The following is a 24,931-nucleotide window of genomic DNA, read 5'->3' as shown; positions in this document are numbered from 1 at the left end:
TTTAATATCATATTATAAAAAAAAACTACTCACTGTTACAAATAAGCTGGGACTCACGAATAAGTCGAGATACAAGTGTTTTCAGATGCAGAATTGTTAATGGTCTCACTTATGTTCCTCTAATGGATTTAAATTGCATGGAACATCATCATTTAGATTAGATTATCTAGTTTTGTTGGGTTAATTTGCTAGTATAGAATAAAGAGGGCATATAATTTCCATATGATGAAAATTTCTGTGGCTGGAATTATAGCCTGTCCACTGAATTGTAATTTGTAAAATCAACATTCAAATTTATAAAATGAAAATATTCATTATCACGTCCTTCAGTGGCCACTTGCTGTTTGTAGTCTTATAATGCATATTATGCACAAGGAAACACATGTGGATTTTTAATCCTTGAAATAAAATAAGAACGATCAGATATGTAATACACGAAGTTGCTATTTTAACCCCCTTCTGAAAGTGTTTTTTTTCACATTTTCATACAATAGTATTGAATTAAGAAGCACGGATATTTTACACGATTTTCCATTGAATGACACAAGAGTCCTTGCCACCAACACTGATGACATAATGCCCGTCTCTGGAAAAACTAACATTGTGTACGGCAGCATGTCCATGATACATATGACAATACATCTGCAATAATATAAACATATAAATTATGCAATTAGTTTTCTGAATGAAAATGTGTCATATTTTCATTTCGGAGCCTTTCACAGTCAATGTTACGGTGTATTTTTTCTTATCATCAGGTTGAAAGCCGTGCTGTGCCTAATATTGCTTACTTTCACGTCATTTGAAAATAGGATTGTTTTCTCATGGGCAATAATTCGCCAAATCCTTGTTTATATGTATAGATCATAAGTGGATCCAGGAAAGGGATCCACTTATGTTTTGATGGGGAACATTTGGTTGATTATATCGTGAATCAATGAAGCATGTCAGAAGCGGCCCCCTTTATGAAAAGTTCGGGATTCGCCACTGATGATATATTATGATTTAGATGAAAATCATATCGCAGCATATTCTTTAAAAATGTTACGCTGCTTTGACTTTATAAGTGCTGAAGACCGTGAAATAAATGTCAGAAATGAAAAATGAAAAAAAATTATGTCCTCATCCATGTCGTGTTATTTTTTTTATCTAGTTGGGATTCGTATGGCGGATGATTTGTCGACTCATTCGGCCTCGCTCCATACGGAATTAACATGAATGCTTATGGCATTTTCATTTCGAATGTAAATTTTAAATATATGCACGATTTAACAGGGGTGTAAACTTCCTGAACCAAATCTCTAAAAAACAGATCTATGGACTTTGACATTTTATTAGGGACCTTCCGTTTTAAACTTTCCTCGTTTGGTATTTTTTTTATTTTGCTTTTTATCATAGGATTTACGATCGACATCGCGAATCGGTAGACCGATACGATATTTCTGTGTCCTGGGTGTTTAGCGACATGGTTTTGTGATCATTTGGTACCAGAATATTTGACTGATCTATGGTACAGCCGATTGTGTTTTATATACAAATCCCCACATTTGTGCTGAATTTGAAATCGCTTGACTGGTGAGGTAAGCATAGCAGGAGTCGTGTATCATACCAACCAACCAGATATCGCTGCTTTTATTAATCAATGCAAACCCTTTATTGTTTTTAGCGCGAGTTGTCGCTTTAATCGGTCTATGATATTTGAATATCAGTAAACTACTGTTGCCTTAATTTATATATTTAATTGAAAACCGTTGGATTTCACTTCAACATTACTTTCATCAACGCAAATATAAATTATAATAAATACAAAAAGCTAAAGGTTTTCTCAAATAAAATAACAATTTATATATTAAAAAAAAATAATTATAGAAATTTACCCCTTTTCTATCGCATGGATATCTATATAAACAAACGTTTCCACACGAATCTCCCATAACTATGAGACTTGAATCTGTATAAACATCCACACAGTTGATATCACCTTCTTGTTCCAATTTTGACCACCACAGTCCAATATTAGAAGCAGTTATTTTACATTTTTCAGTCATCCATGAGACCTCTCGACATTCTGACATATCCACTTCATCAAGATTTTGGGCATTCCCTGTTAAAGTAAGCATAATAATTTTCGTGATGAATTAATAACGATGAAATTTTTATCAGTGTCGATATATAATTGAAAGGAAAGAGTTGAAGATTGTAATTTTAACCACATAGAAGGTGTGCTATAAGTTAACGCGATTCATACATAATTCCGTTTCATTTCTTCACTGATCAAATTGAAAGAAGATGGAATATTCCGCCATAAATGTATCTCTGTATCACTATCTGGAAGTACCGTGGGTATTAAGCTTAGTTGCGGTATCGTTGTCTTTTTTATTCGCAATTTACCTTGTACTTTCTATCACTACAGTCAGTATACTGTATACTTTTTCGATACTCACGAATGTTACGATGGGAATCCAACAATACCCTTTTTGTGCCCAAAAAAGTAAATACATATGCAAAAGATATATATATATATATATATATACATAAAACTTTAATCAGAAATTCAGAAAAATAATATTCTTGCATAATACAATTTTACTTACAATATAGGATTTCTGGTGCATTAGTACAGCTACGCAGAAGAAAGTGATTATGGAACAAATCCGCAGAAAAGTCAATATCTACCACAGGATCACGGTGTCCCTGAAAAGGAGAAAATGAACAACATACAACATTTTATTAACACCTTAAGCATATGCTCAGTTGCCAATAGTATAGAATCTTATATTCAATTATCATGATTGATCGATATTTTCTCTATTTCTATTTTATTTGTTGACCAGTGTAATACATGTGTTTGAATTGTTGTAGCAAACAATCAAATTTATCCTCTTTTTTGTTTATCTCAATTACATCTAATCACCAAACTGGTACTTGCCATGAAAGACACAATGGAAAAAAAGTAAAATCACAAAAATACCAAACTTCTTGGAAAGTTTAAAACGGAATGTCCCGAATAAAATCAAAGCTCAAAAAATTGTATAACAACTGTCATAATTCCTGACTTGGTACATGTATAGCCACTAGAAAAGCAGGATCTGCCTCTGCGTCCGAAGTACATGAGATCGCTTGCGCGGTTTGTTTGTATTCATGTTGCCTAGACTTTAGTTTTCTTAGAAGTGTTTTATAGATGGTCGTTTTCCTTTTCGTCAATTTTTCATTGACGTATGATTCTGTATTGTCCTCTTGTGTATTTCCGTTTCTTTGTTTTTCCGTCTTTATTTAACGATGTTATTTTTTCTCCATGGTATCGATAAAAAATATTAATATCATTTGAAAACAAGATGACATTGTTGTTTATTACATTTGTAAAAGAAATTTGCTTGGTTGCCATTTTGTACCTATCACGTGGACATTGATGGTACTTACCACACATTTCCCTTTCATTTCCCATGCAAACGAACCATCCGATTTTGATACAAAATGATACATATGAATTGAGCAATCATGTCCACCAACAGCTATGATTGTGTAATCTGGAAAAAGATAAACTCGTTTACGCATTGAAGAAAAATGATGTGTTCCTATTGAATGTGAATTCAGTGCTTCGGACGGATGCAATTGATAAACTGCTATTTTCATTATTAAGTTATATTCATTTTTTAATACAATTACTGTTAACAAATACAATGGTGTACAAGGCTACACTTACTCTAAAAAGTTGGAATGTTTTGGGTGCATCAATTGAAATACATGATTAAATATGATATAAAAATAATACTTAAAATAAGAACAAGCATTGTGAAGAAAATCCTGTAGGTAACCCTTACAACATTTTAACCAAAAAATGAAAAAGTATTTCACTTATTGTTCATTTACATTCGTTTTTACATAAAAAAAATCAACAAAGATATCAGTCTTGTTCGGCAGACGCGCGTAATCAAATATTTTGCTATGTCATATGTCTTGGTAAGAAATTTATCAAACAAAAAACAAATTTGTCGTGAAAACAAATTTACCTGGTGAAAATCGCACACAATCTATTCTGTCTTTCGTTATTTTATTGTTGAATACTTCAGAACTAGACTCTCCTTCAATTTTTAGTATTACTAAACTGGAAAAAATGCATTAAAACAATTAATAAATCACAAAACTAGTATCCGTCATCAATTGTGAAAGCAGATGAAAAAAGCCATAACTACATTAAAATGTGGATAAATCAACATGAAAGACAAATAGTCCGGTAACTAATCTAACACCATACTAATACATGCTAAATATCCCCTAAAAACGAAAACAAATTTAAAAAAAGCAGACAATTTCATTTCACAACATGCTCCAAGCGCATTTCCAACAATCAGTATTAAATTGACAAAAATTATGAACCAGATTATACAAAAACTATTATACAAGTATATAACAAACTCTGCTAGCACGACATTTAAGATGAAGAATAGTGGCGGAAGCAAAATTGACTTTAAAATAAGTTATTTCTATTACAGCTCCATTTTTATCAAATATGTCTTTCCACTACTGTATTTTCTTACTTTTTATCAAGTGTTTATAGTACCATTTATTATTAAAATTGTTGAAGATACCAACTGCCGAAAGTCTTACTATACTTACTTTCCATTCTTTGTACCCAATACAACATTTTTACCATCAAACGATGAATCTACACATGTAAACTGCATTCCCTATAAAAGTTAAATGTTGATGTAGTATTTCTATACTGATTTCATTTTACGAAGTACATTTACGACGCATTATTCATGTAAATCTAATTAAGAAATCTTAAATCTACCATCTGTCTTCACTTTAGATGCTGACTTTTTGACTTTCATTGGTGCTCTTTTTGTGATTTCCATGGCCTAAGTTGATAAAGTATTTGAGCTACTGTATCAATAGCCTGTCAACACTGAGGGTGTGAGTTCGAATCCCGCACATTCCAGGTGAGCTCAACTCAAATCTTAGTTGACTGAAATTGTCAGTTTCCTACCGTAGAATTGTAGTTTTCTCCGAGCATTCCGGTTTCCTCCACTTATAAAAAATGACCGCGATGAAAAAACATGATAGATCTGAAAGTGGCGTAAAATAGCAATCAATCGATCGATCTTGTTACTACCTTAAATCTAGGTGATGTACATTTTAATGTTATGCAGTGCCAATATTTTGAAATTCATTTAATATTTCCTCTCTCGTCTGTTTTCGAAAATACGATCGACTAATTTAAAGTTATATTTCAATTACATGATAATTGATCTCCATATTTGTATATACTCAATTCTGTTCATGCAATTCGCTTGTTGATGTGATATGTTGAGTCTGTTTTCAGAATATTCAATAGTTGTCTGAAAAACTTTTAATCAATACTGTTTGCTTCAGGGAAATGAACATCCAAACTTTTACATTTTCATAATTAGATATTTCAGATAATGGTATGATGGTATCATCAAAATGATAGAGTCTGTCAACAACCCATTTACTGGTGAAAGGAAGATATCATGATAAAAAGATGCGGGACTTCTTTCATCGACTATATTTTATAAGATATTGGTGGATTTACATTTCAACCAACCGTTTATATTCAAATGGTTACCATTGTACAACCTTTCCGGCTGAATTTCTCGTATGCACATATAAAACAGAATTCATAGAAAACATTGATGGTGAAATATATTGCTTTTAAATGTTTGCAAAGTTACTGAATTTCCATTTCAGTTATATTGAAGTCATGTCACTTAGTAATCCACATTTAAGTGAGGGCTTGCGTCTCATATGCAGGTGAACTTGATGTTGAGATACTAGTAACTCCTGAACTAAAAAGCTGCTTTTTATCTTTATGTTTTCCTTTATATTGACACAGATAGGAGATTTAAAAAAGAATGAAGAAACGTGATTTGGAATGTCAACTTTCAATGTCTCAGCAGTGGACCACCCTATTATATATATTAATCAATACGTTACGATCGTGCTGCTGTGCAGTATGAATCATTAGCTATGAGGGAGAAAAACGATTGAAATCGATTATAGACAAATTAATTTACTGATACAATATGTCTATGTCTCAACTCACAAATGAATCATTTTTGTAATTTTCGATATATTATTTTTCCTAAATATATAAAGGATTTGTACGGAAGCGTATTAGCGCCACATTTAAAAAAAAATTCTTCCAATCTTTGCGTTATATCGCAAACTTTTGCGGCCGTTTACACAATAACGGTTAATGTTGTGTAGACATTTTCTGCGACCCGTTTTGCTACTGATACATTTCTTACAAACATCCGGTCAATTTACCTTCAACATAAGTTTGCAGACAGGATCTCTCCTTTCCGTGTTGAACCAGCAGACTACACCGTCAGTTCCGGCGGTAAGGAAATCTCCACCGAGCTGAGATTCGTGCATTACCACCAATCCACGCAAGTCGTCATAATGACCCTAAACATGTATATTGTAAAAATCCTGATCAAAGAAACCCAGTTAGTGCTTCGGATACATTTAATTAAATATAGTGTTGTTTTCAGTCAATTACTAAGATAGTGGTCAGTCCCATATACTTTTGTACTTTTTAATGATTTCATGTATTTTTGCTGTTTCCAAAGGAACTTTGGTGAATTAAAAACGTTTTAGAATGTTTTTAAATGAAATTTGAGAGTTTAAATCAATTCGATGAACATGAATTTGTCAACAAGTGGTCCGTTTTAAAAGATATAAAATATGGAAAGATAGTACACTTATTATTAAAATCGACCAATGATCAAAGACAAATTGAAACATATTTTCTTTCCATTCTACTGTTTTGTAAACTTTTCATCCTGAAAAATATGACAAAATCCAAAATATTGTCAGGAAGTCATGTACTTATAATATCTCACCTGCGTGATAGGTACTGGGTCCAACTGAATCCCAGAGAGGGGCGAATTGCCTTTCGTAGATAACTCTGCTGACAACATGGAGTTCATTGTAGTTCCAATGAAAAATGTGTCATCATGAAATTGTAACATTCGAATCCCTCCTTCAGATCTAGGTATCTGAAACACAGTGTAATACGTTGTATTTCGACAATCTAACGATCAAATCATTAAATGGCAGTAGCCGGTATCTTTGAGAACTTTGAGAGATAATTGTTCAATATGTTTAAGTGATATTAGCTTCTCGACATTTTGATAAAGTTGAAAATATGTTTTATTTATAATTGATAAAAACATGTTGAAGATTTACCTTCATCCTGCTTATACATATTTTAGTAATCTTATAGATATTAGAAAACAAACCTTACTTCCCTACAAATGAGGGAACTATAGTACTTTTTCAAAATCTGTGATATCTGAACCATCCATTATATTACTCTATTTATTTCACTTGACTGGGCGGGGTTTAACCGGTTCGCTTATAATACACCAGTCCATCTATAAATAGGTGTTTTAGGATAAACTCATCAATGAAGTGTCCAGTCATTCTTTTGTAAATTCCTTTGATGACACTCATAGGTGATTAGAAATCAATAATAATTATAACGGCAATCATCCTTATCAAACACATCTTCAAAGATACTGTCCTTATGCAAATTGAAACGTAAGCTCCGCCCGATCTGTTGAAATAAGATTGGTAATAGATCAAATTGATTTAGAGACACATAATCTTATTATATGCACCTTTGTAAATATTACTTTTCTGGGGGGTTTCCTTTGATTTCGAAGTCAACGAATCATGTAAATTTGACTATTTAATATTCACCTGTAGTTCTCCAACATTGTCCATATTTTTATTACACTGCCAACAATACACAATCCCATCTCTTCCTCCAGATAGGATGTAATTTTTATAAAACATTACAGCAAAAACGGGACCCTGAAAAATCACGTTATTTCAACGAATGAACTGTTAATCAAACAGATGAAAATGATAAATATTTTCTTGTCATTTATATTTTCTCGATAATACTGTTTTTTTAGTATGTTAACCGCTTCTAAAATTCTTAAATCAGAAGTAAATAAGATGGTATTTTAAATGATGCTTTGTATAAAATTGGAAGATAAAAGATACTATTTATTCGGATGTTAGGTGTAATTGTTACACATAACTTTAGTTTTGTTTTATATCTTTTTCTGAAGAATTAAAACCTATCTATACATTAAGTTTTCATAATAAAAAAAAAACCATAAAAACATCCTGAATATTGTTTCTATACACCAGTATCGTAAATTATAAATAGAGTTGTTTTCATAAGTTTGGTGGTGTCAAGTAAATCTAAAACTAGAATAGTCTGTGTAAAACAAAACAATGCGCCGTTACAGATTCTAACAGAATGAACTAGAAATAGTGAATTCCTTTTAAAGATCTACACACTTACATCATGCGCATGCTTGACAAAGTTCGTTATCTTATTTCCACCATCCGCCCAGATATAAATAGTTCCATTGGAATCTCCGGTTACTAAGTCTCCTTTCTCGTTATGTTCAAGGAATATGATGAATTTTGCTTTCAGATAATTCTAAAAAATAAAGTTGACATATATTTGTTGTAATACTAGTACATGAAATAAATTTACATTAAGTGTGCAGACTGGTTCTTTCGTTTTTACAGCTGCCCCATACAATAAAACTTCAAATATTAACTTCACATTTCCTTTATCAGTGAGAAACAAAGAAAGTATTAGATAAGTATATCACAAGTTTACCATATGTAATCCTGATTCCACATTTGTTTTTAATCTTTTAGATAAATTGTTACCATCTTATTACGTTGGTTATATTAGAATTTCTTCCGACTTAATTTTAATTTTTGATGTTTTTCACATTCTCAAATTCCCTTAAAAATGGAATAAACAACAAAGTTGATTGGTGTTTGATGAACTTATATTTAAGTTATATAATTTATGTCATGATGAATGATGTAGAGCTCTCACATCATACTGTGGCTGAGCTACTGGTTGAAGTGTTCGACTCTCCTCGTAAATTTTCCACCATTGAAGATGTTCTTTTCCAGAGGTCACTAACAACTCTGGATACTTTTTATTGAAGGATATATCACAAATCAATTCTGTATTCACCTGTAAATAATAATAACTTCGAAATGAATCATCGTGATTTATGTTGATATTTTGTTCTTTGTCTTTGCCAATTAAAATATATGTGGCATTTACTGTTGTTCTCCAGAATTCAATCTTGCAGTAATTGCATAAAGTTTTCATTTTAACTAACATATGAAAACCAGAAACAAAGTTAACTTAATAAAAGTAAATAATTACATTAGATGTATGTTTCATTATTATACGTTATTTTGATTGGCTAACAGCAATTTCGCTTCATTCTTCATTTCAAAATAAATTGCATGATGAAACATACATGATAACACACGTTTCTACAATAAAGTGCACTGGTAAATAAAAGAAAAAAACTTGATAGTAATCGTGTTTTCATGATCATAGCGAGAAAAATGTAATTATAAGTTCAATGCTTCTTTTAGTAATTTCATAGGGTTGTAAAAGCGTTGACCGTGCGTACATTTTTATACCAAATGTACTTCGGTCAACGCTTTTACACCTAAATGAATTTACAAAAAGAAGCATTCAATTCTTACTTAAAAAGATGTCGAGAGTGGTGAAATTAGAATATACCTGTTTGTTTCTACTTATTTGTCGGTCCCGCTGCTGGACTTTAAAACCTCGAAGTGATTATTAGTTTTCGGTAGCTAGTACTGCCGGATATAGGTATTATTTAAAGTATACATTTTGTTTGTGAATTTCTAGTTCATATGCTTGTGTAATGGTCCTAAAGTGAAGTTTGCAAATTCCTAAGACAATTTGACCTTACATAAGTTTGTCCTTTAAGACCCTTATGTTTTTAGTGCCCTTTACATAATTTCATATTTTTCTTTACGCAACTCACTGTTATGAACAAAAACAAATGAAAGTTATTGTGACGTCTTAACATTCGCATTATCTGAAGTCATACTTCGATCTTTATTGAGCCACACACAGCTTTTTAATATTATATCACATACCTCTGTTTCAGTTATAAGTTCTCCTGAAGAAATATTCCAAATTGTCAGGCGTTTGTCGGGAGTATTGTCTACAGCAGCTAAAATATCCTGTATAAAGAAAAAACTGGTATTACAAAGAGTGAGGTAAATTCATACTAGAAAACCAAAACTTTCGTACAAAAATGTAGAGAGTGTTAATTTGATGCATTTCCCCTAAAACAGCTAAATATAAACAAAATAAAGTAAAAGTAACATAAATGTCAGCAAAATATTATCTATTGCCTGATGATACTCGATGTGCTTTCAATGCATAGTTCTTTTCAAACAATTCTGCATCTTGTTATTAGAAAAAAATTCAGATAACAGACCATATCTTTCGAAAGGTTATAAAGCTCTTGTAATGCATATTTATTGATTGGTAATTGATTTACGCCGCATCAGCACAAAAAGGCTATATCTCGGTAAGGAATAATGCGGGTTTAGTAGGTCCTATATATCAAATTCCTTTCCAGAGTTAAATGTCCTGATATAGTCTCGTATTATGTTTTAAGTCCATTTGATTAACTTCCATGTTTATCTGTTTGCATTTGGATTATAAGAGCTGACAATACTATCGAACATTTACTCATTATTGTATTCCTTCTTGTTTGGGTGTCATCTGAAGCTTGCCTCTGGGTGTGGGATTTTATCGCTGTGTTGAAGATACGCTGGTGGCTTGGGCTGTTTTCTGCGCCATGGTCGGGTTGTTGTCTCTTTGAGTAATTCCCCATATCCATTCTCAATTTTAACATAAATTCACGTAAAATTACCTCTGAGTTTGAAAATGCTAAGCACATAACAGATTTTTCGAACTCTTCGAGTACATGTGTTGTCTGTAAAGTATCGGATCTCCATATCCTAATATGAGGCTGAAATATTGTAATTTGGTTAGAGAACAATATAATTAATGGTGTTTTTATGGTTATACTTCTAACTATACTGTTTAAAAAACTTTGAATTGTTCAAAATGCCAAGCCAATGAATAACTTACCTTAGCTGTATTTGCAAAACCTTCCGGAATTTCGGGTCCTCAATGCGCACAGACATCGTATTTATTTCTACTTTTATCCTTTTTTTATTCTAGCATCACCTAAACCTTTTGAAGACGAAAGAAGCGTACAAAATTAAAAACCAGGTATCTTTTTGTTAAGTTCTATATTTTTAACAGGGTGAGAAATTGTACGCTCCTTTATTTATAGCTTGTTAAAAAATCAGTGTCTAATCCCGAACAATGTACTGAATATTAAGAATCAATTGAAACTCAGTTAAACATAAAATGAAAAGGTATGTTAAGCATACAATATTTCAATTTGTGTAATCTTTCTTACCTTATTATGTGGTCTATGTTTAGAACATACTTGTCCAGTAGCTATTGTAACACCATTTGAATGAAGGGCAATACTGTAAAAGTATATTCATCTTCGTTATTTGAATATATAACTCAATAGATTAATGTGTTGTCGACATAGTGAAATGGTATTTTAACGTGTTGTGTTGGAATTGTGTAGATAACTTAATTCACACAAATGATTTTAGAATTTAAGACTTGTACTTCAATTTAGTTATCGCGGTTCGCCGTACCGTATAATTTTGTGTTTGTTATTATTGAGTTTAAGGATACCATAAATGATTTTAGAATTTAAGGTTTATGTACCCTTCTGTAGCCATTTTTGTACGAATTTTTTAAACATCAATTGTATCAAAACTACAGATATAATGAATAATAGAGACAGGCCTTTTTGAACATATACTAGGGGGAAACTTGATACAAAGCATTATTATTTACTGTTGCATTGCATTTAATAGAAAAAGAGTACTTTGTGGCAAATAAACCAAGATTATTATAGAAAATCCACAGCCTTTAATAAAGAGATTTTTGTTATAAAAATTGAAACATAGATTACTTACTTGCTTTTCTATGATGTGCTAGTGTTTATTTTTTACAAAAAGTTCTAACCAACCTGTAAATTCCAAAATACCTCGTGCAGAGTAACTAAAGTCGAGCGCACCCTAAAAGGTGTACTTGATTTGGTCCATATTTTTATTTGTTCTAACCAATAACTACATTAATAAACTTGTTTTAAGGAAATCAATGCTAGCACTGCATGCATTAATCATATATCTATCAGTCATCAAATTGCCAAATATGATAGAACAAGGATGAAGACTGTGGATTTTCTATAAAATTTCCATATGTTTAGCATTGAAGCAATACAAGGGTACATAATCCTTAAGACTTGTACTTCAATTTAGTTATCGCGGTTCACCGTACCGTATAATTTTGTGTTTGGTTATTATTGAGTTTAAGGATACCATAAATGATTTTAGAATTTAAGACTTGTACTTCAATTTAGTTATCGTTATTGGTGGTTACCGAACTTTAAAATCAGACGTAACGATCCTTTTTCCATTTGGAGGAAGGCAGCAGATAATTGAACAAAATATAAAACCAAACATAAAATGTAATGAAAAAAATCAGCATCTTGTAAATACAATAAGAGTAAGAAACTGCTTTGGTTGTCAATGCTCTCCAACTTCGTATTTTATTATTTTCTTAACTTTTTTTTATTGGAGCGTCATTGATGGTTCTTTTGCGGACGAGGCAGGCGTCTGGCATAAATACAAAATTTCAATCCTGTTAACTATGATGTGTTTGTTTATGTTAAATTTCAGGTTATGTTTGAGTTTACATTTCTGGACGTCTTTATGTATTTTGCAAAATGAACTGATGAAGAATTCCGATTGATGTACATCAACGACTGATTTACAAATATACTCGGATTTTCAGAATGGGCTGCATCGTTTTAGTTTCATAAATGGTATAATTCATTACAAATGAACAATGCATGGGTTTTGATCCATGACATGTGTTCCCAAGGTGATACACATTGTTTAAATGTTAAGGGGGCTCCTGGGTATAAATCATTTTTTTTTTAATATAGGATTTCGCTATATTTGTTTATAAATGAACTTTATCTTATACTTAATAGAAAAATGAAATAAAAAAATGGGGTCACCGTTCATTTAAGCTCACAATCTGCCTCCGGAAGAAGCATACAGTTTTGTTAATGTCCTTTTTTCTGTTGAACTAATAAGGAGAAATATAGGTTATAACGAAATAAAAAAAATAACCTAATTACAGAAATCGCTTAAATTTTACAATTATTTAGTTTATGTACAGCTTATTTGAAAACAATGATTAAAAAATAGGTCACCGATGAGTTAAAAACGATATTTAAAATTTAATGCCAAAAAAATGGCATTTTTGCACCAAAGGGAGATAATTTGGAGCTTTTTCAATGATACAAACATTTTAAAAGTCATCTGGGGCCAAACCGAAACGTTTTTTGTGGTTTATTTTTGTACCTTATTATAAAGGAATAACTTATAGTGGAATAAATAAAATTTGTAATGAAAAAATAAAGGTTTGATTTTTTTGCTGAAATTTTTGTACCCGCAAGCCTCCTTAAATTCTGTTACCACAATCTGAAGAAGTCATAGATTTATGACATTTGAACAGCGGAATACAACTGTTGCCTGTATTTGATAGTTTGGTTGCCATAATCGGCGAGATGGCTGATAACCCAGTTACAATAAAATTGCAACACATACATATATTCATATAAGTTATATTCTATGTGTATAAATTCAAATATTATTAAAGGCTGTAGCCAAATACGACCAATTTGTTGGTTTTACAAACATCTGGGATAACAAAATCGTGGTCTGTATTGACTATTATAAAAACCAGATCAACATTTATAAATACAACTGCATCTTGAGCATATATAATGGCGCGTGGTATATTATGTTCTAAATAAGAAATGCTCTATAATAAACTTAACTTGTAATTGTTTCTAAATTGTTAGGTGATTGACCTGTTTTTGGTAAAATTTGAATATATATACGCAAAACAATATAAAACTGAACTGGAATTATTTTTTTTATCTCAGTTTTTGATTAGTTTAAAGCAGTTGATTTGACCTTTAATTTAACCTCTAAAATCAAGAGGTTTTTTCTCCTTAATCAGGAAAAGAACTGATGGTTGTCTCCAAATATATAACATACATGTGAATGTGGCACCAGACAGGTGATGGCCATCACATTGTTTATAAAAAGAATAATAACCAAATAAACAAATAATCTAATAATCAAATATACCATTTGATGTATTCTGTGTGTTCTTTGTAATGCCTCTGTTTATGATGTTCCTTATCATATAAAACAACAATGTTAGATATAAAGTACACCAGCTCTCCATTGGCTAAAACATGTATGTTATTCCTACAGTCGTTTCCACGATAGCCATACCTAAAATTCATTTGGTACTTAAATGTTATCGTAATTGTTTTACAAACGGTATATTTCTGATGTAAATGGGAATTATCAATTTTCAAAAGAAATCACAATTAGTCAATTACAATGAACAATATAAAAATAATTAGCCATTTTTTCAATATTTCCATAACAGTAAATATATCATTTTATTCTATAACCTTTTTATATTATTTTAATATTTTAATTTTTTAATTGATAATAAACATATGTTATTTTAACACTTATTATCTTTTAATTATTTACTGCAGTCAAATGCTTGTTGAAAATATACTTCTTACACCCAGTCAAGCTAAAGCCGAATATTACTTACACCCAGTCAAGCTTAAGCCGAGCTTCAGGAGGTTCTAATTTTACCGTTTCAGTATCGTATCCAACTGGCTTAGAAAATTCAATAGTATGCCCATTTTTTGTTAAAGTAAGATTATCTCCATCTGAGCATCCGCTGTCATTTATTGTTGCTAAATAAAAAAAGTAATTCTCATTAATTTTTACTGTGCTGGTAATTGAACTTGTTAACCTTAGAAAAATGCGTTAATTGAAATTTGCCTTTATTAAAAATCAGTTTCGGCAACATATGTTTTTTTTTATATAGTGTTTGGTTAACTTTATTTGTACTATAAAGGTTATTTCGAAAATGTTCGTTTGCTATTTTATTCAAACTTATATTAGTTCCAATAAATAGATTCTTCTCACATTGCCATTCCTTTCTATCTGGATGCATATTGATTCGAAAGAAGGAAATCCCATTTTAAACTACTGTTTTGAGTAAAACAAATGGTGTCTCACTGATATCAGATCAACTCACACTTTGGAACTTCTTTCTCTTTTTCTTCCACGTTGTCAGTAATATCCTCAGTTTGGGGGTTTTCAAGGCAGACCTCTGTCTGGTTCTCATTACTCCCAGAATCGTCGGTTAAGTTTTTCTTAGAATTATCCGTGTCTTTAACAAGAGTTATATCTCTTGGACTGACTTCTTGAGTTTTATCATTCTCTGTTTTCTCCTCCTGGTCTGTGTTTTGATTAGTTTCTTTTTCTTGATTCTTTTTTTCCTCTTTATTCGAGTCCGTGTCCTCTTTTTCAGTACTCTTTTCTTTTAATTCTATCTTTTCTTCCGATTCTTCTTCCTCCTTCTTTCGACCTAAATATCAATTCAATGTTAATAATATTATGGAAAAAGAAGCATAGATTAAGCCTTTTTCTTAAATATGCTGTTGTTTTGAACGTAATTCAGGTTTCGGTTATAAAAATATTTTCAATTTTTGAAAAAAATTCTTTAAAATTTTAATAACTTCAAAAAAAAGTTGTACAGTAACATTTTAAGCATTTTCCTAAGTCATTTACTCATACAATTATATGCACTAATGACACATGTAGCTTATGATATGTGGGAACATTCAGGGACATTGATGTTTCATGACATTAACAAGCAAGATTCAATACGTACACCAAGAAGGCAAACCATGAATAAGGATAAAATAAGATATGCATGTGGTATTTTATTGTCAATGTACTAAAAGTGGCGTAAAACTCAATTCAATCAATCAATCAATATTATCAACGTGTATCTCCGACTCCTGTCAACAGTCACAAATTTTTAATATTATTAACTTTACAAAGAATGATTATGTTATGCCTTTTCTCGGCATTTAATAAAAACCACACATGAATTTCATATTTTTGTTTAGCCTTAGGAATAACATTTACAAAGTACAGTGCTGCATTTACGAATAAAACTTTACAAAGCATAATAAAAAATATTCTTATACATTACCTGCTATTAATGATTTAAAAGTATTCAATAAAGATGGTGTCTTCAGAAGCGCTGGTTTCTGTGTATCTAAACAATACAAATGTGCATAGGTGCTCTTAAAATAACACTTAAAACGCGCATAGTATCATCTGCATATAGAAAATTAACACTTATTAAGTGACTGACAATAAATAGAGATCTACAAATACCATTAATAATACATGAATCTCGTAACTGATAAATATCGAAATTCTGAAATAAGTTAATCTTTCAAATTATATACCTTCTGGTTTTTCCTCCGTGGTTTTCTTCTCTGACTCCTGATTTTCTTTTTGTGGTAACGTTTTACTCTTCTCATTTTCTTTTTGTTCTTCCGTCTCTTCGTGTAGAGCAAGTTTGTCTTTTGTTTCATTTTCTTTATTTTCTTCCACTGATTTTTCTTTTTTGTTCAGATTTGCGGATCTGTTTATCGATCCCTGAAGAAAATAAAGGTCATGCCGCTTGTACCAGACTTACAGTGCAGTTATTGCATCATAAATAATCCACCCATGTTTGTCACTTTTTTAATGTTAAGGGTTTGTACACGTGGAAATAATGTTGGAAAATAGCAGAAGATACCATGGGGCAATAAAAACCACGAGCTCTTAAAGACAACATAAAGATGAAAAAAAAAAAAAAAAAAAAAACTACAGACCATATGTTTACACTTAACTTAAACTGAAAATTTGAGGTAAACCAACCCAATCAGATACTGAGGGTGAACTAAGTTGCTCATGAAGAATAAGATTATCTTTCCCCAAAATTATTGTCGTTTTGCACAATTTAATTAAAGTTCCGGTCTGAATTCGCATTCAATAATGGCGTAAGTGATGTGAAAAGGGGATTGAACCCTCGACAAGTGGTTCATATTTACTGTGTATCTTGTTCTATGATATCATATCAACTGGGAAATATAAGTATTTATACATTTGACAACGAAAAATATGTATTATATTGTTTGTCATTAAAGTTGAGCTTTCACTCGATCTTCACAGTTAATTTCATGATTTGTAGATATAGACAATGAGCAGACATAACTGTATCCTGCATTTGAAGTTCAAAAGATAATTGCGAGCAATAGCAACCAAGCTTTGTTAAGTGAGAGGAAATCATCTATACATTGGTTTAACAGAGTAAAATTTGTCCTTTTCTCAAACTTGACATTTTTTTTTATCAACGTCAACGATAGTAAGTTTTGTAAATTAGTACCAATATACTGCAATTGAGAGTCGACTTCCTTTCTGGGAAATTAAACATAAACAACAGTTCTACTCATACAAAACTTGCTACCCTAGACATGTAGTGTTTGAGCTACCCTAAATTGCTGATACAGGTATCTTCATATGTGCACATAGATTGGTTTTCAAAAAGGTCGATAAAATCTGTCGAAATACATTAAATTTAAATGAAGCATGATTATCATGTAATAGACAATACTCTTCAATATTTCATCTAAACAACTCTTTGATAACCATGAGTAGGTCTATTTTCGTTCATTGGCACTTGATGAATATTGATTATTCATTTTCACCGCCAAATATTAAAGAAATTCTAAAATATCAAAAAATTCATGTTGGGTTTACTGTTTGGAAATGAAAATTGTAGAGGTGTGCATGCTTTGTCTTACACCTGGTAAATTTAAACCTAACTTCAAAAATAAATTTCACAATACACAAAGAATTATCTATTTTTTATGATACACATAGGATATAAGAGAATTCTTTTTACCTTCTTTAAAAGTCTGTTTACCAGTCTGGATTTAGTTTGATTAGAAAGCATATCTGATGCCTCAGGTACAACAGGAGTTTTACTTTTCATCAACTCTGGTAAGGAAGACATTTCAGGATATTTTCTCCATGCATTTTTCTGTGCTTTTTCCAGGAAGCTTAAAAACTCTGGCCAGCTGTTAACAAAATATGAGAGTATACATTTGAATCCCCTACATTTATCATCGTGTAATTACGGAACTGTGTTAACTTTTTCCATTCGTTTAGAAAAGAAAATATACATTCAAATGATAATTTGACAAATACGAAACAAATAGATATCCATTCACCGCAGATTTCAGAACCAGGTTAAGAAATGTGCACGGTATTCATTGCCAAATGTTGTTAAAGTCCTTTATCTTCGACTGTCTCACGAATTTACCATGTGTCTAATCCATTTGTCTCTTTTTGGAACAATAAAATATGTTTAAACTAACTATTTACCATGAGCTTTTATATAGTACATAGTATATCTTTTTTTTTAATCTAAACAATGTTATCATTTACCTTACAATGTTATGGTTGTCCAGATCACATCGTTTTACTAATGCCTTAAGAAGAGCTCCGTACAATGGTTGTTGTTTCAAGGCAACGATATCAAATACCTATCATGAAAAACAAAACTATACATCAATAACAATTTAAATAATAACACTGCAAAATCTTATTATGATGAATAGGACAACTATTTTACCACTAGACGCGGGATGACTGCATGTTTTAATATGTTCTTACCCTGTCAACACACTTTACTTTTCCAACTTCATACAATTTACAAAGTCTCATAAATACAACAGTAGTATACCGGTGTTCAAAAGTCATAAATCGATTGGGAGAAAACAAATCCAGGTTACAAAACAAAACCGATTGAAAACACATCATCTATAAGAACCTCTTAGGAAGAAAGATAAGAAGTTAACAATATCCTTTAACTCTACTTTCCGCTATATAGATGACGTTCTTTCACTAAACAATTCAAAATTTGGTGACTATGTGGAACGCATCTATCCCATCGAGTTGGAGATAAAGGATACTACAGATACAGTTAAGTCGGCTTCATATCTTGACTTACATCTAGAAATTGACAATCAGGGTCGGTTGAAAACAAAACTTTACAACAAAAGAGATGATTTCAGCTTTCCAATTGTGAACTTTCCATTTCTAAGTAGCAACATTCCAGCAGCACCTGCATACGGGGTATATATCTCCCAATTGATACGATATTCCCGTGATTGCATTTCCTATCATGATTTTCTTGATAGAGGGTTACTGCTCACAAGGAAGCTATTAAACCAAGAGTTCCAAATGGTGAAGTTGAAATCATCCCTTCGTAAATTTTACGGACGCCATCACGAGTTGGTTGACCGTTATGGAATAACCGTTTCACAAATGATATCGTATGTTCCTGGGTTGTTTCCAATGTCGGTCGACCACAGTGAAACACCATCCAAGTATTCAGCAATTTCATTTGAAATGAAATATTATTAATATGCTCGTGTCTGTTAATCTACTGTTGATAAGTTGTGAAGTATTCGTAACACTAGTGGTTTTTTTTTATCTTCAGGCGACTATCTTAGTCGTATTTGCCACATGCTTTTGGAACTGTTTGTTTTAAATGCTCTTCAACATCGTACTTGATTTTGTCTTCCCACTGTTTTGATTCGAGAGCCACCGATGAGTCTTATGTAGACGTAACATGCATTTGGCGTTCAAAAATAAACACGATGTCTTTGATATTTTTAACATGAGTTGGGAGTCAAGAAATGGTTATGTAAACTAATACCGTTAAGTTTTGCTAGTTCAAGACAATTCGTACATATAAAATGGTGTGGTATGAGTGTCAATGAGACAACTCTCCATCCAAGGCACAATTTGTAAAATACCATTATAAGTCAAAGTACGGTCTTCAACACACCGAACAGCAAGCTATAGAGGGCCCAAAAAATGACGTGTAAAACCATTTGGTTACCTCATCGTTTGATATTTTTCCAGTTTTCTGTTTATCCTTCAACTGGAATGCCAGTCTCAAAGACTCGATATCGAAGAAGGTATTGTCTTTCACCAACAATTCCTCGAGTCTACGCAGTAAATCTGCATCCTTTTCTTCCGGATTGGTGTCCATGTGAGGTTCCAGGTCATTTCTTAAATGCATAGCCATGACACTATCGCGTCCTAGAAAATTGTAAAACAAAACAGTACTTAAAAGTTGAATTATTAATTTAATATTTAGTGTTTTTTCCAATGCTTTCGTCATTTAGGGTCTTCAATGTTTTTCGACTTCGTACTTTATTTAAAATGTTAACTATTTTGATTTGATCATCACTGATAAGTCTTTTGAAGACAAAATGTGCGGGTTAATATTAGGTCTTTATCTTTGATTATTACTAATTGTAACATGCAGTTGGAAAAATGAAGAATATTCATTTGTTGTTAAAAGGGGGGTGGGGTTTAAACTTGACCAGGTATTTGATAAATAATCTAAAGGAATGAAGTGTTCCATCAAGTATGTAAAATATTTTAATTTGCTTTACTTTTGAGCAACCAAACTGCTTTGAGATTACCAAAGCTGAATATGTGTTGTGGTACTTATATTCACGTTTAGAGTGGACATAATATTATATTTGAATCCGTCCATGATACTCACCAGATCTTGAATGTGCTTCTGATAGATACTGAAACAGTTTATCTATATTTATTCCGTGCTGATCTTCAAATTTTCCCTGTAGAATCTGTACTACTCTGCTGTTTAACTGAATAGCGTTATCCTGAGTAAATGTAATACGAACAAAATGTTATCAACATGAGTAAATGTAATACGAACAAAATGTTATCAACATAAATGATTTGAAGAAAAACAGTTTATAGTTTACGATTCTGGCTATGCAATAAAACACAAAATAATAATAACTGAGACAACTATAGAAGTCTCAGAAAATACGAACAAATATTCTGAAGGCTGCAAATGAAATTTTTTAAATTTAAAACAATAAAAAAAAGTCAATTGTCAAAGTCATTTTTATCATCATTATTAAAAGGCGTCTGAATTCCTAAAATATTAAATTACTGATAATGGTAAAAAAAATACTAACCTGACAGGCTAAATTAAGTTCTTTGACTGAAATCCGTCCATCCACGTTACTGTAGTGACGTAAACTCATCTGTAGAGCGCGCATGCGTTGTCTGCTGTATTCAGAAACATTATCGCTGATCAAAAGCATCGTTTTATCCTCTGCATTAACGGTTACATTTTCTGTTTTTCTTCCTTAAAACATAAAAAACAACTCAACTAATTCAAAACATTACTGTAATTACTGCAAGTTTTTCACTCTCTTTTTGTCGAACTTATTTATTTTGTCGAATTTATTTATTTTGTCGACTGTGCCTATCTGTTACAAGAAGTTGAAACTTTATTGATACTTCTTTAGCAAACTAAGTGCTAATGACGGAGTTACGTGATGAAGTTATATTTAATTCATCATGTACATATTTTTCAAAATTATTTTCTGATTGCCATCTTCAAAATTTACAAATGTAACATGATTATTTTGTTAATGATAAAAAATTACTACACAATTTTTCTTCTTCAAAATATTTTCTGATCAAACTTTCAATTATACTAATAACATTTACTCTATAGATGATGTGTTTCCCTTTGGTTTCAGATTGTAACCCGGATCTGTTTTCTCTCAATCGACTTATGACTCTTGAACAGCGGTATTCTCCTGTTGCCTTTATTTTACTTTTTATAATGTTGATCACGCATCAGCATCAACTTATTATCTACTATGAAAACCTACCTTCTAAGGTCTGGTTGTCCGTCAATTCTGTAGCTTGTGGTGATCTTTTAGGTTTTCTCATAGGTGGGTTATATGGACTTTTCCCTCTTTTTCTATCCTATATTCAGAATACATGTTAGTTACTAGTATATCAATTTCAAAATTTCTTCAGAATAAAATGTTTCATTTTCTAAATGAATTAAAAAATATTTATGTTCTTAATAAACCAAAATATGCTTAAAAGATAATTTGACAATTGGAACTTGAATTAACGTTGGCTAATTTCGACAGGAGAAAAAAAGCAATTTTAGTGTTGCGCAAAATATTTCATTTTGGTAAACAAACTAATCATAGATACCAGGTACAGGAATGAATGCCACATTTTTCGGCTTGTATTTAAAAGTTAAACAGTTTTATAAATCCATTAAAGAACATTTTTCAGTGCTTACAAGACATTATTCTGTCAAATATCAGTATTAATATTTTTGTAATGCTCTTTTGCATGTATCATTTTGGTTACAAAAAAAAACTTTCGTGAGTTGGCTGTGTCTAGTCCCATTTCTAGACCTTTTTATTAGCGTTTAGGTAAAAGGGTAAAAAAGTAAAAGGAATCTTTGACTTCAATATTCTCATATCGACGAAAAGTGACACAGGGTACAACATAGAAAACCTGATAATTGGTAACACGAACCAACCAATAAAACAATGGGTCTGTTTCTTTTTGGAATGATAATAAAGAGAAAAGCGACACAAAAGGGACATTCAATTTTTGAAGAAAAATTACAATTTTTATTTTATTTTTTTACTTTGAAATTGTATGAAAAATAATATTGGATTGTACAACATTGTATCTTTCTGTACTGTTTTATGACTTTAATGTATGTCTCTGAAGAAAGCGATTGCCTCTTCAGAGTGTAGTTTGACATGATTTAAATCATTAGGTTAAATTCTTTTATTTTTTAGCTGCGAGTATCCACTAATAAGGTATTTTCAGTTATTGGGTGGATTTCTTGTTAATGACACAAATGACAAATTCCTTCAAAAAGCTATACATGGGAGTGCCTGCAATAAATGTATGTGTATTTAAAACACGATCAAAAGGGAAACACTAATCATGACGTACCAATGTCCTGGTGTCATTGGATCCATTTTTCTTTTGGTTTTGGTTTCTTTGTATTTTTTTGTCAGCGTTGCGATTATAAATCTGTGCTTGAGATTGACCTAAAGGCATACTGTCACTAGTGTCCTTTGAACCTAAGTAGTGATCTTCCAATGAACATTCATCACCATCATTGTAACCCTAAAAAATAAAGTTTTACCAGTAACAAATCTTTCTTACTTTAAAACATCTTTACTCTTACGATTAAAAAACAATATCAGTGTGTACCCAATTCGACTTAGTAATTATTGTTTTAATTTCTTGTGCAAAAATTGTGCCAAACAGTATGCAAATGGAAGTGACGGCTGCTTCAACATGAACAGCAATCCACACCGTATCGAAAGTTATAAAAGTGTTTAGAGCCGAAGTTCATTTTCAAAATGTATTTATATATGCTCATACAAATGATGATATTTAATTGACAAAAATACGAATCATTTGATTCCGTCATTTTTTTTTTAATTCTTATGAAAGAACCCATGTCGTATGATAAACTTATTGAACAACTAACATTATGTACGCTAGACGCACGTTTTCACTATAGTAGGCTTATCAATGACGAAAGAATAAAAAAAAGTTTAAAAGGACAAATAAAGTACGAAGTTGAAGATCATTGAGGACACAAAATTCACAAAGGTTTTACAAAACACAGCTAAAGTAAATCTTTCACTTGGGTAGAATATCTTTAGTATTTCTGAAACTTCACAGTTTGTTAACAGTTAGTTTATAATTATAACCATATCAATGATAACTCATGTCAAGACAGCAGTGCTAGGCTGTCTTCGAGGAAAGACCTTCACCAGCATTGCATCGACCATGTAAATGTATATAAACTCATCATAAATATCAGGATTAAGTTTTGTAAGCCAGACGCGCGTTTCGTCTACAAAACAATAATAAGAGAAGCACAATTCAAACAATGTTGAAGGCCAAATAAATTACGAAGATGAAGAGCATTGAGGACACAAAATTGAAAATTTCTGCCATATACAATTATAGGGTAGAAAATCCTACAGTATTTCTAGAATTTTATTGTTTTGTAAGCAGTTTTGTTTTATAATAGTGACCATATCGATGATAATTAATGTCAACTCAGAAGTGCTGAAAACTGGGATGTTATACCCTCGGGGGAAAAACATCCACCAGCAGTGCACGTGACATCGACCCAGCGATTGTAATTAAACTCATCATAGATACCAGTTTTAAAATTTGTACACCAAACGCGCGTTTCTTCTACAAATCACACCAGTGACGCTCGAATAAAAAGAGAAAACAAATTCAGATTATTGAATTATTAGCTTTGTTTACCTATTTTATCAACAATATCTTTTCGCATTAAATATTGTGTTTCCTTTAATAATATTTGACGAAGATTTTCAACTGCTTTTGATGCCTGTTTTAACGACATTGTTGACCCGTTAGCAGTGCACGTGGCTTCGACCCAGTGATTGTAATTAAACTCATCATAGATACCAGTATTAAATACGTGTACCCCAGAAGCGCGTTTCGTTTATCGCTCGCAAGCGACCACCAAATAAAAAAACGAAAACAAATTAAGATTATTAAATTGCTAGCTCTGCTTGCCGATTTTATCAACACCATCTGTTCGCATTAAATATGTTCGTGTTCGTACTTCATACAAACGGTCATGTTTAAAATAGAATATCAAGTTTCATTCATTTCAGAACTTACTGCTTCATTTCATAGACAATTTCTGTCGTAGTTTTGGGTTGAAATTTTTACTTTCAGATTCAAAATAAAAATAACATGATATTTTCTGATTTCCAATAAATGAAAAATTAAGACCGAATTCTATTTCCTGCGCTTCATACAAAATATGAAGGCTAATTGTCTTCATTTCATATAAATGGTTAACAAATCACACCATCCGATTCGGTATCAAATTAAGTTGTTGTGATTGTGAAGACACATTTAGGTTCTTTATTGTTGTGTCCATCCTCTAAAAATAATTTGTTTAACATTTTAAGTTAGCATTGGGGTACTTCTCTTTCTTTTAAACGGACCAATTTCTATCCTGACGAACACAAAAATAAAATAAAAACCGACACGACCTTTTAAAAAATAT

General features: G+C 31.5%; 1 protein-coding gene across 1 annotated transcript; it reads right to left on the bottom strand.

Annotated features, from left to right (window-relative positions):
* Positions 1 to 157: 157 nt before the first annotated feature.
* On the bottom strand, positions 158 to 22,982 carry LOC143073775 (echinoderm microtubule-associated protein-like 2). Its single transcript, XM_076249531.1, has 23 exons — positions 22,810 to 22,982; positions 21,708 to 21,804; positions 21,000 to 21,172; positions 20,555 to 20,675; positions 19,880 to 20,082; positions 18,418 to 18,515; positions 17,845 to 18,047; positions 14,666 to 14,813; positions 14,179 to 14,328; positions 11,346 to 11,418; positions 10,788 to 10,886; positions 10,000 to 10,086; positions 8,903 to 9,046; positions 8,348 to 8,488; positions 7,732 to 7,845; positions 6,870 to 7,025; positions 6,292 to 6,432; positions 4,618 to 4,688; positions 4,011 to 4,105; positions 3,421 to 3,527; positions 2,595 to 2,694; positions 1,878 to 2,104; positions 158 to 642 (listed from the first exon to the last, which is right to left on the bottom strand). The coding sequence occupies exons 1-23, from the start codon at positions 22,915 to 22,917 to the stop codon at positions 520 to 522; spliced, it is 2,979 nt and encodes a 992-aa protein (XP_076105646.1). The 5' UTR covers positions 22,918 to 22,982; the 3' UTR covers positions 158 to 519.
* Between the last annotated feature and the right edge of the window lie 1,949 nt (positions 22,983 to 24,931).

Source organism: Mytilus galloprovincialis, chromosome 4 (genome assembly GCF_965363235.1).
Source record: "Mytilus galloprovincialis chromosome 4, xbMytGall1.hap1.1, whole genome shotgun sequence".
NCBI lineage: Eukaryota > Metazoa > Mollusca > Bivalvia > Mytilida > Mytilidae > Mytilus > Mytilus galloprovincialis.
Note: the sequence above shows the minus strand (reverse complement) of the source record. Positions and strands in the feature narration are given on the sequence as shown.

Bases quoted from the DNA above. Each gene is read 5' to 3' on its own strand.
- LOC143073775 (XM_076249531.1), bottom strand. From the start codon at position 22,917: ATGCCTTTAGGTCAATCTCAAGCACAGATTTATAATCGCAACGCTGAC. The intron at 14,329-14,665 runs GTAAGTAATATT...AATGAATTTTAG, and splicing joins CGGCTTAAGCTTGACTGGGT to GTATGGCTATCGTGGAAACG. The intron at 4,106-4,617 runs GTAAGTATAGTA...CATTTTTTCCAG, and splicing joins TTGGGTACAAAGAATGGAAA to TTTAGTAATACTAAAAATTG.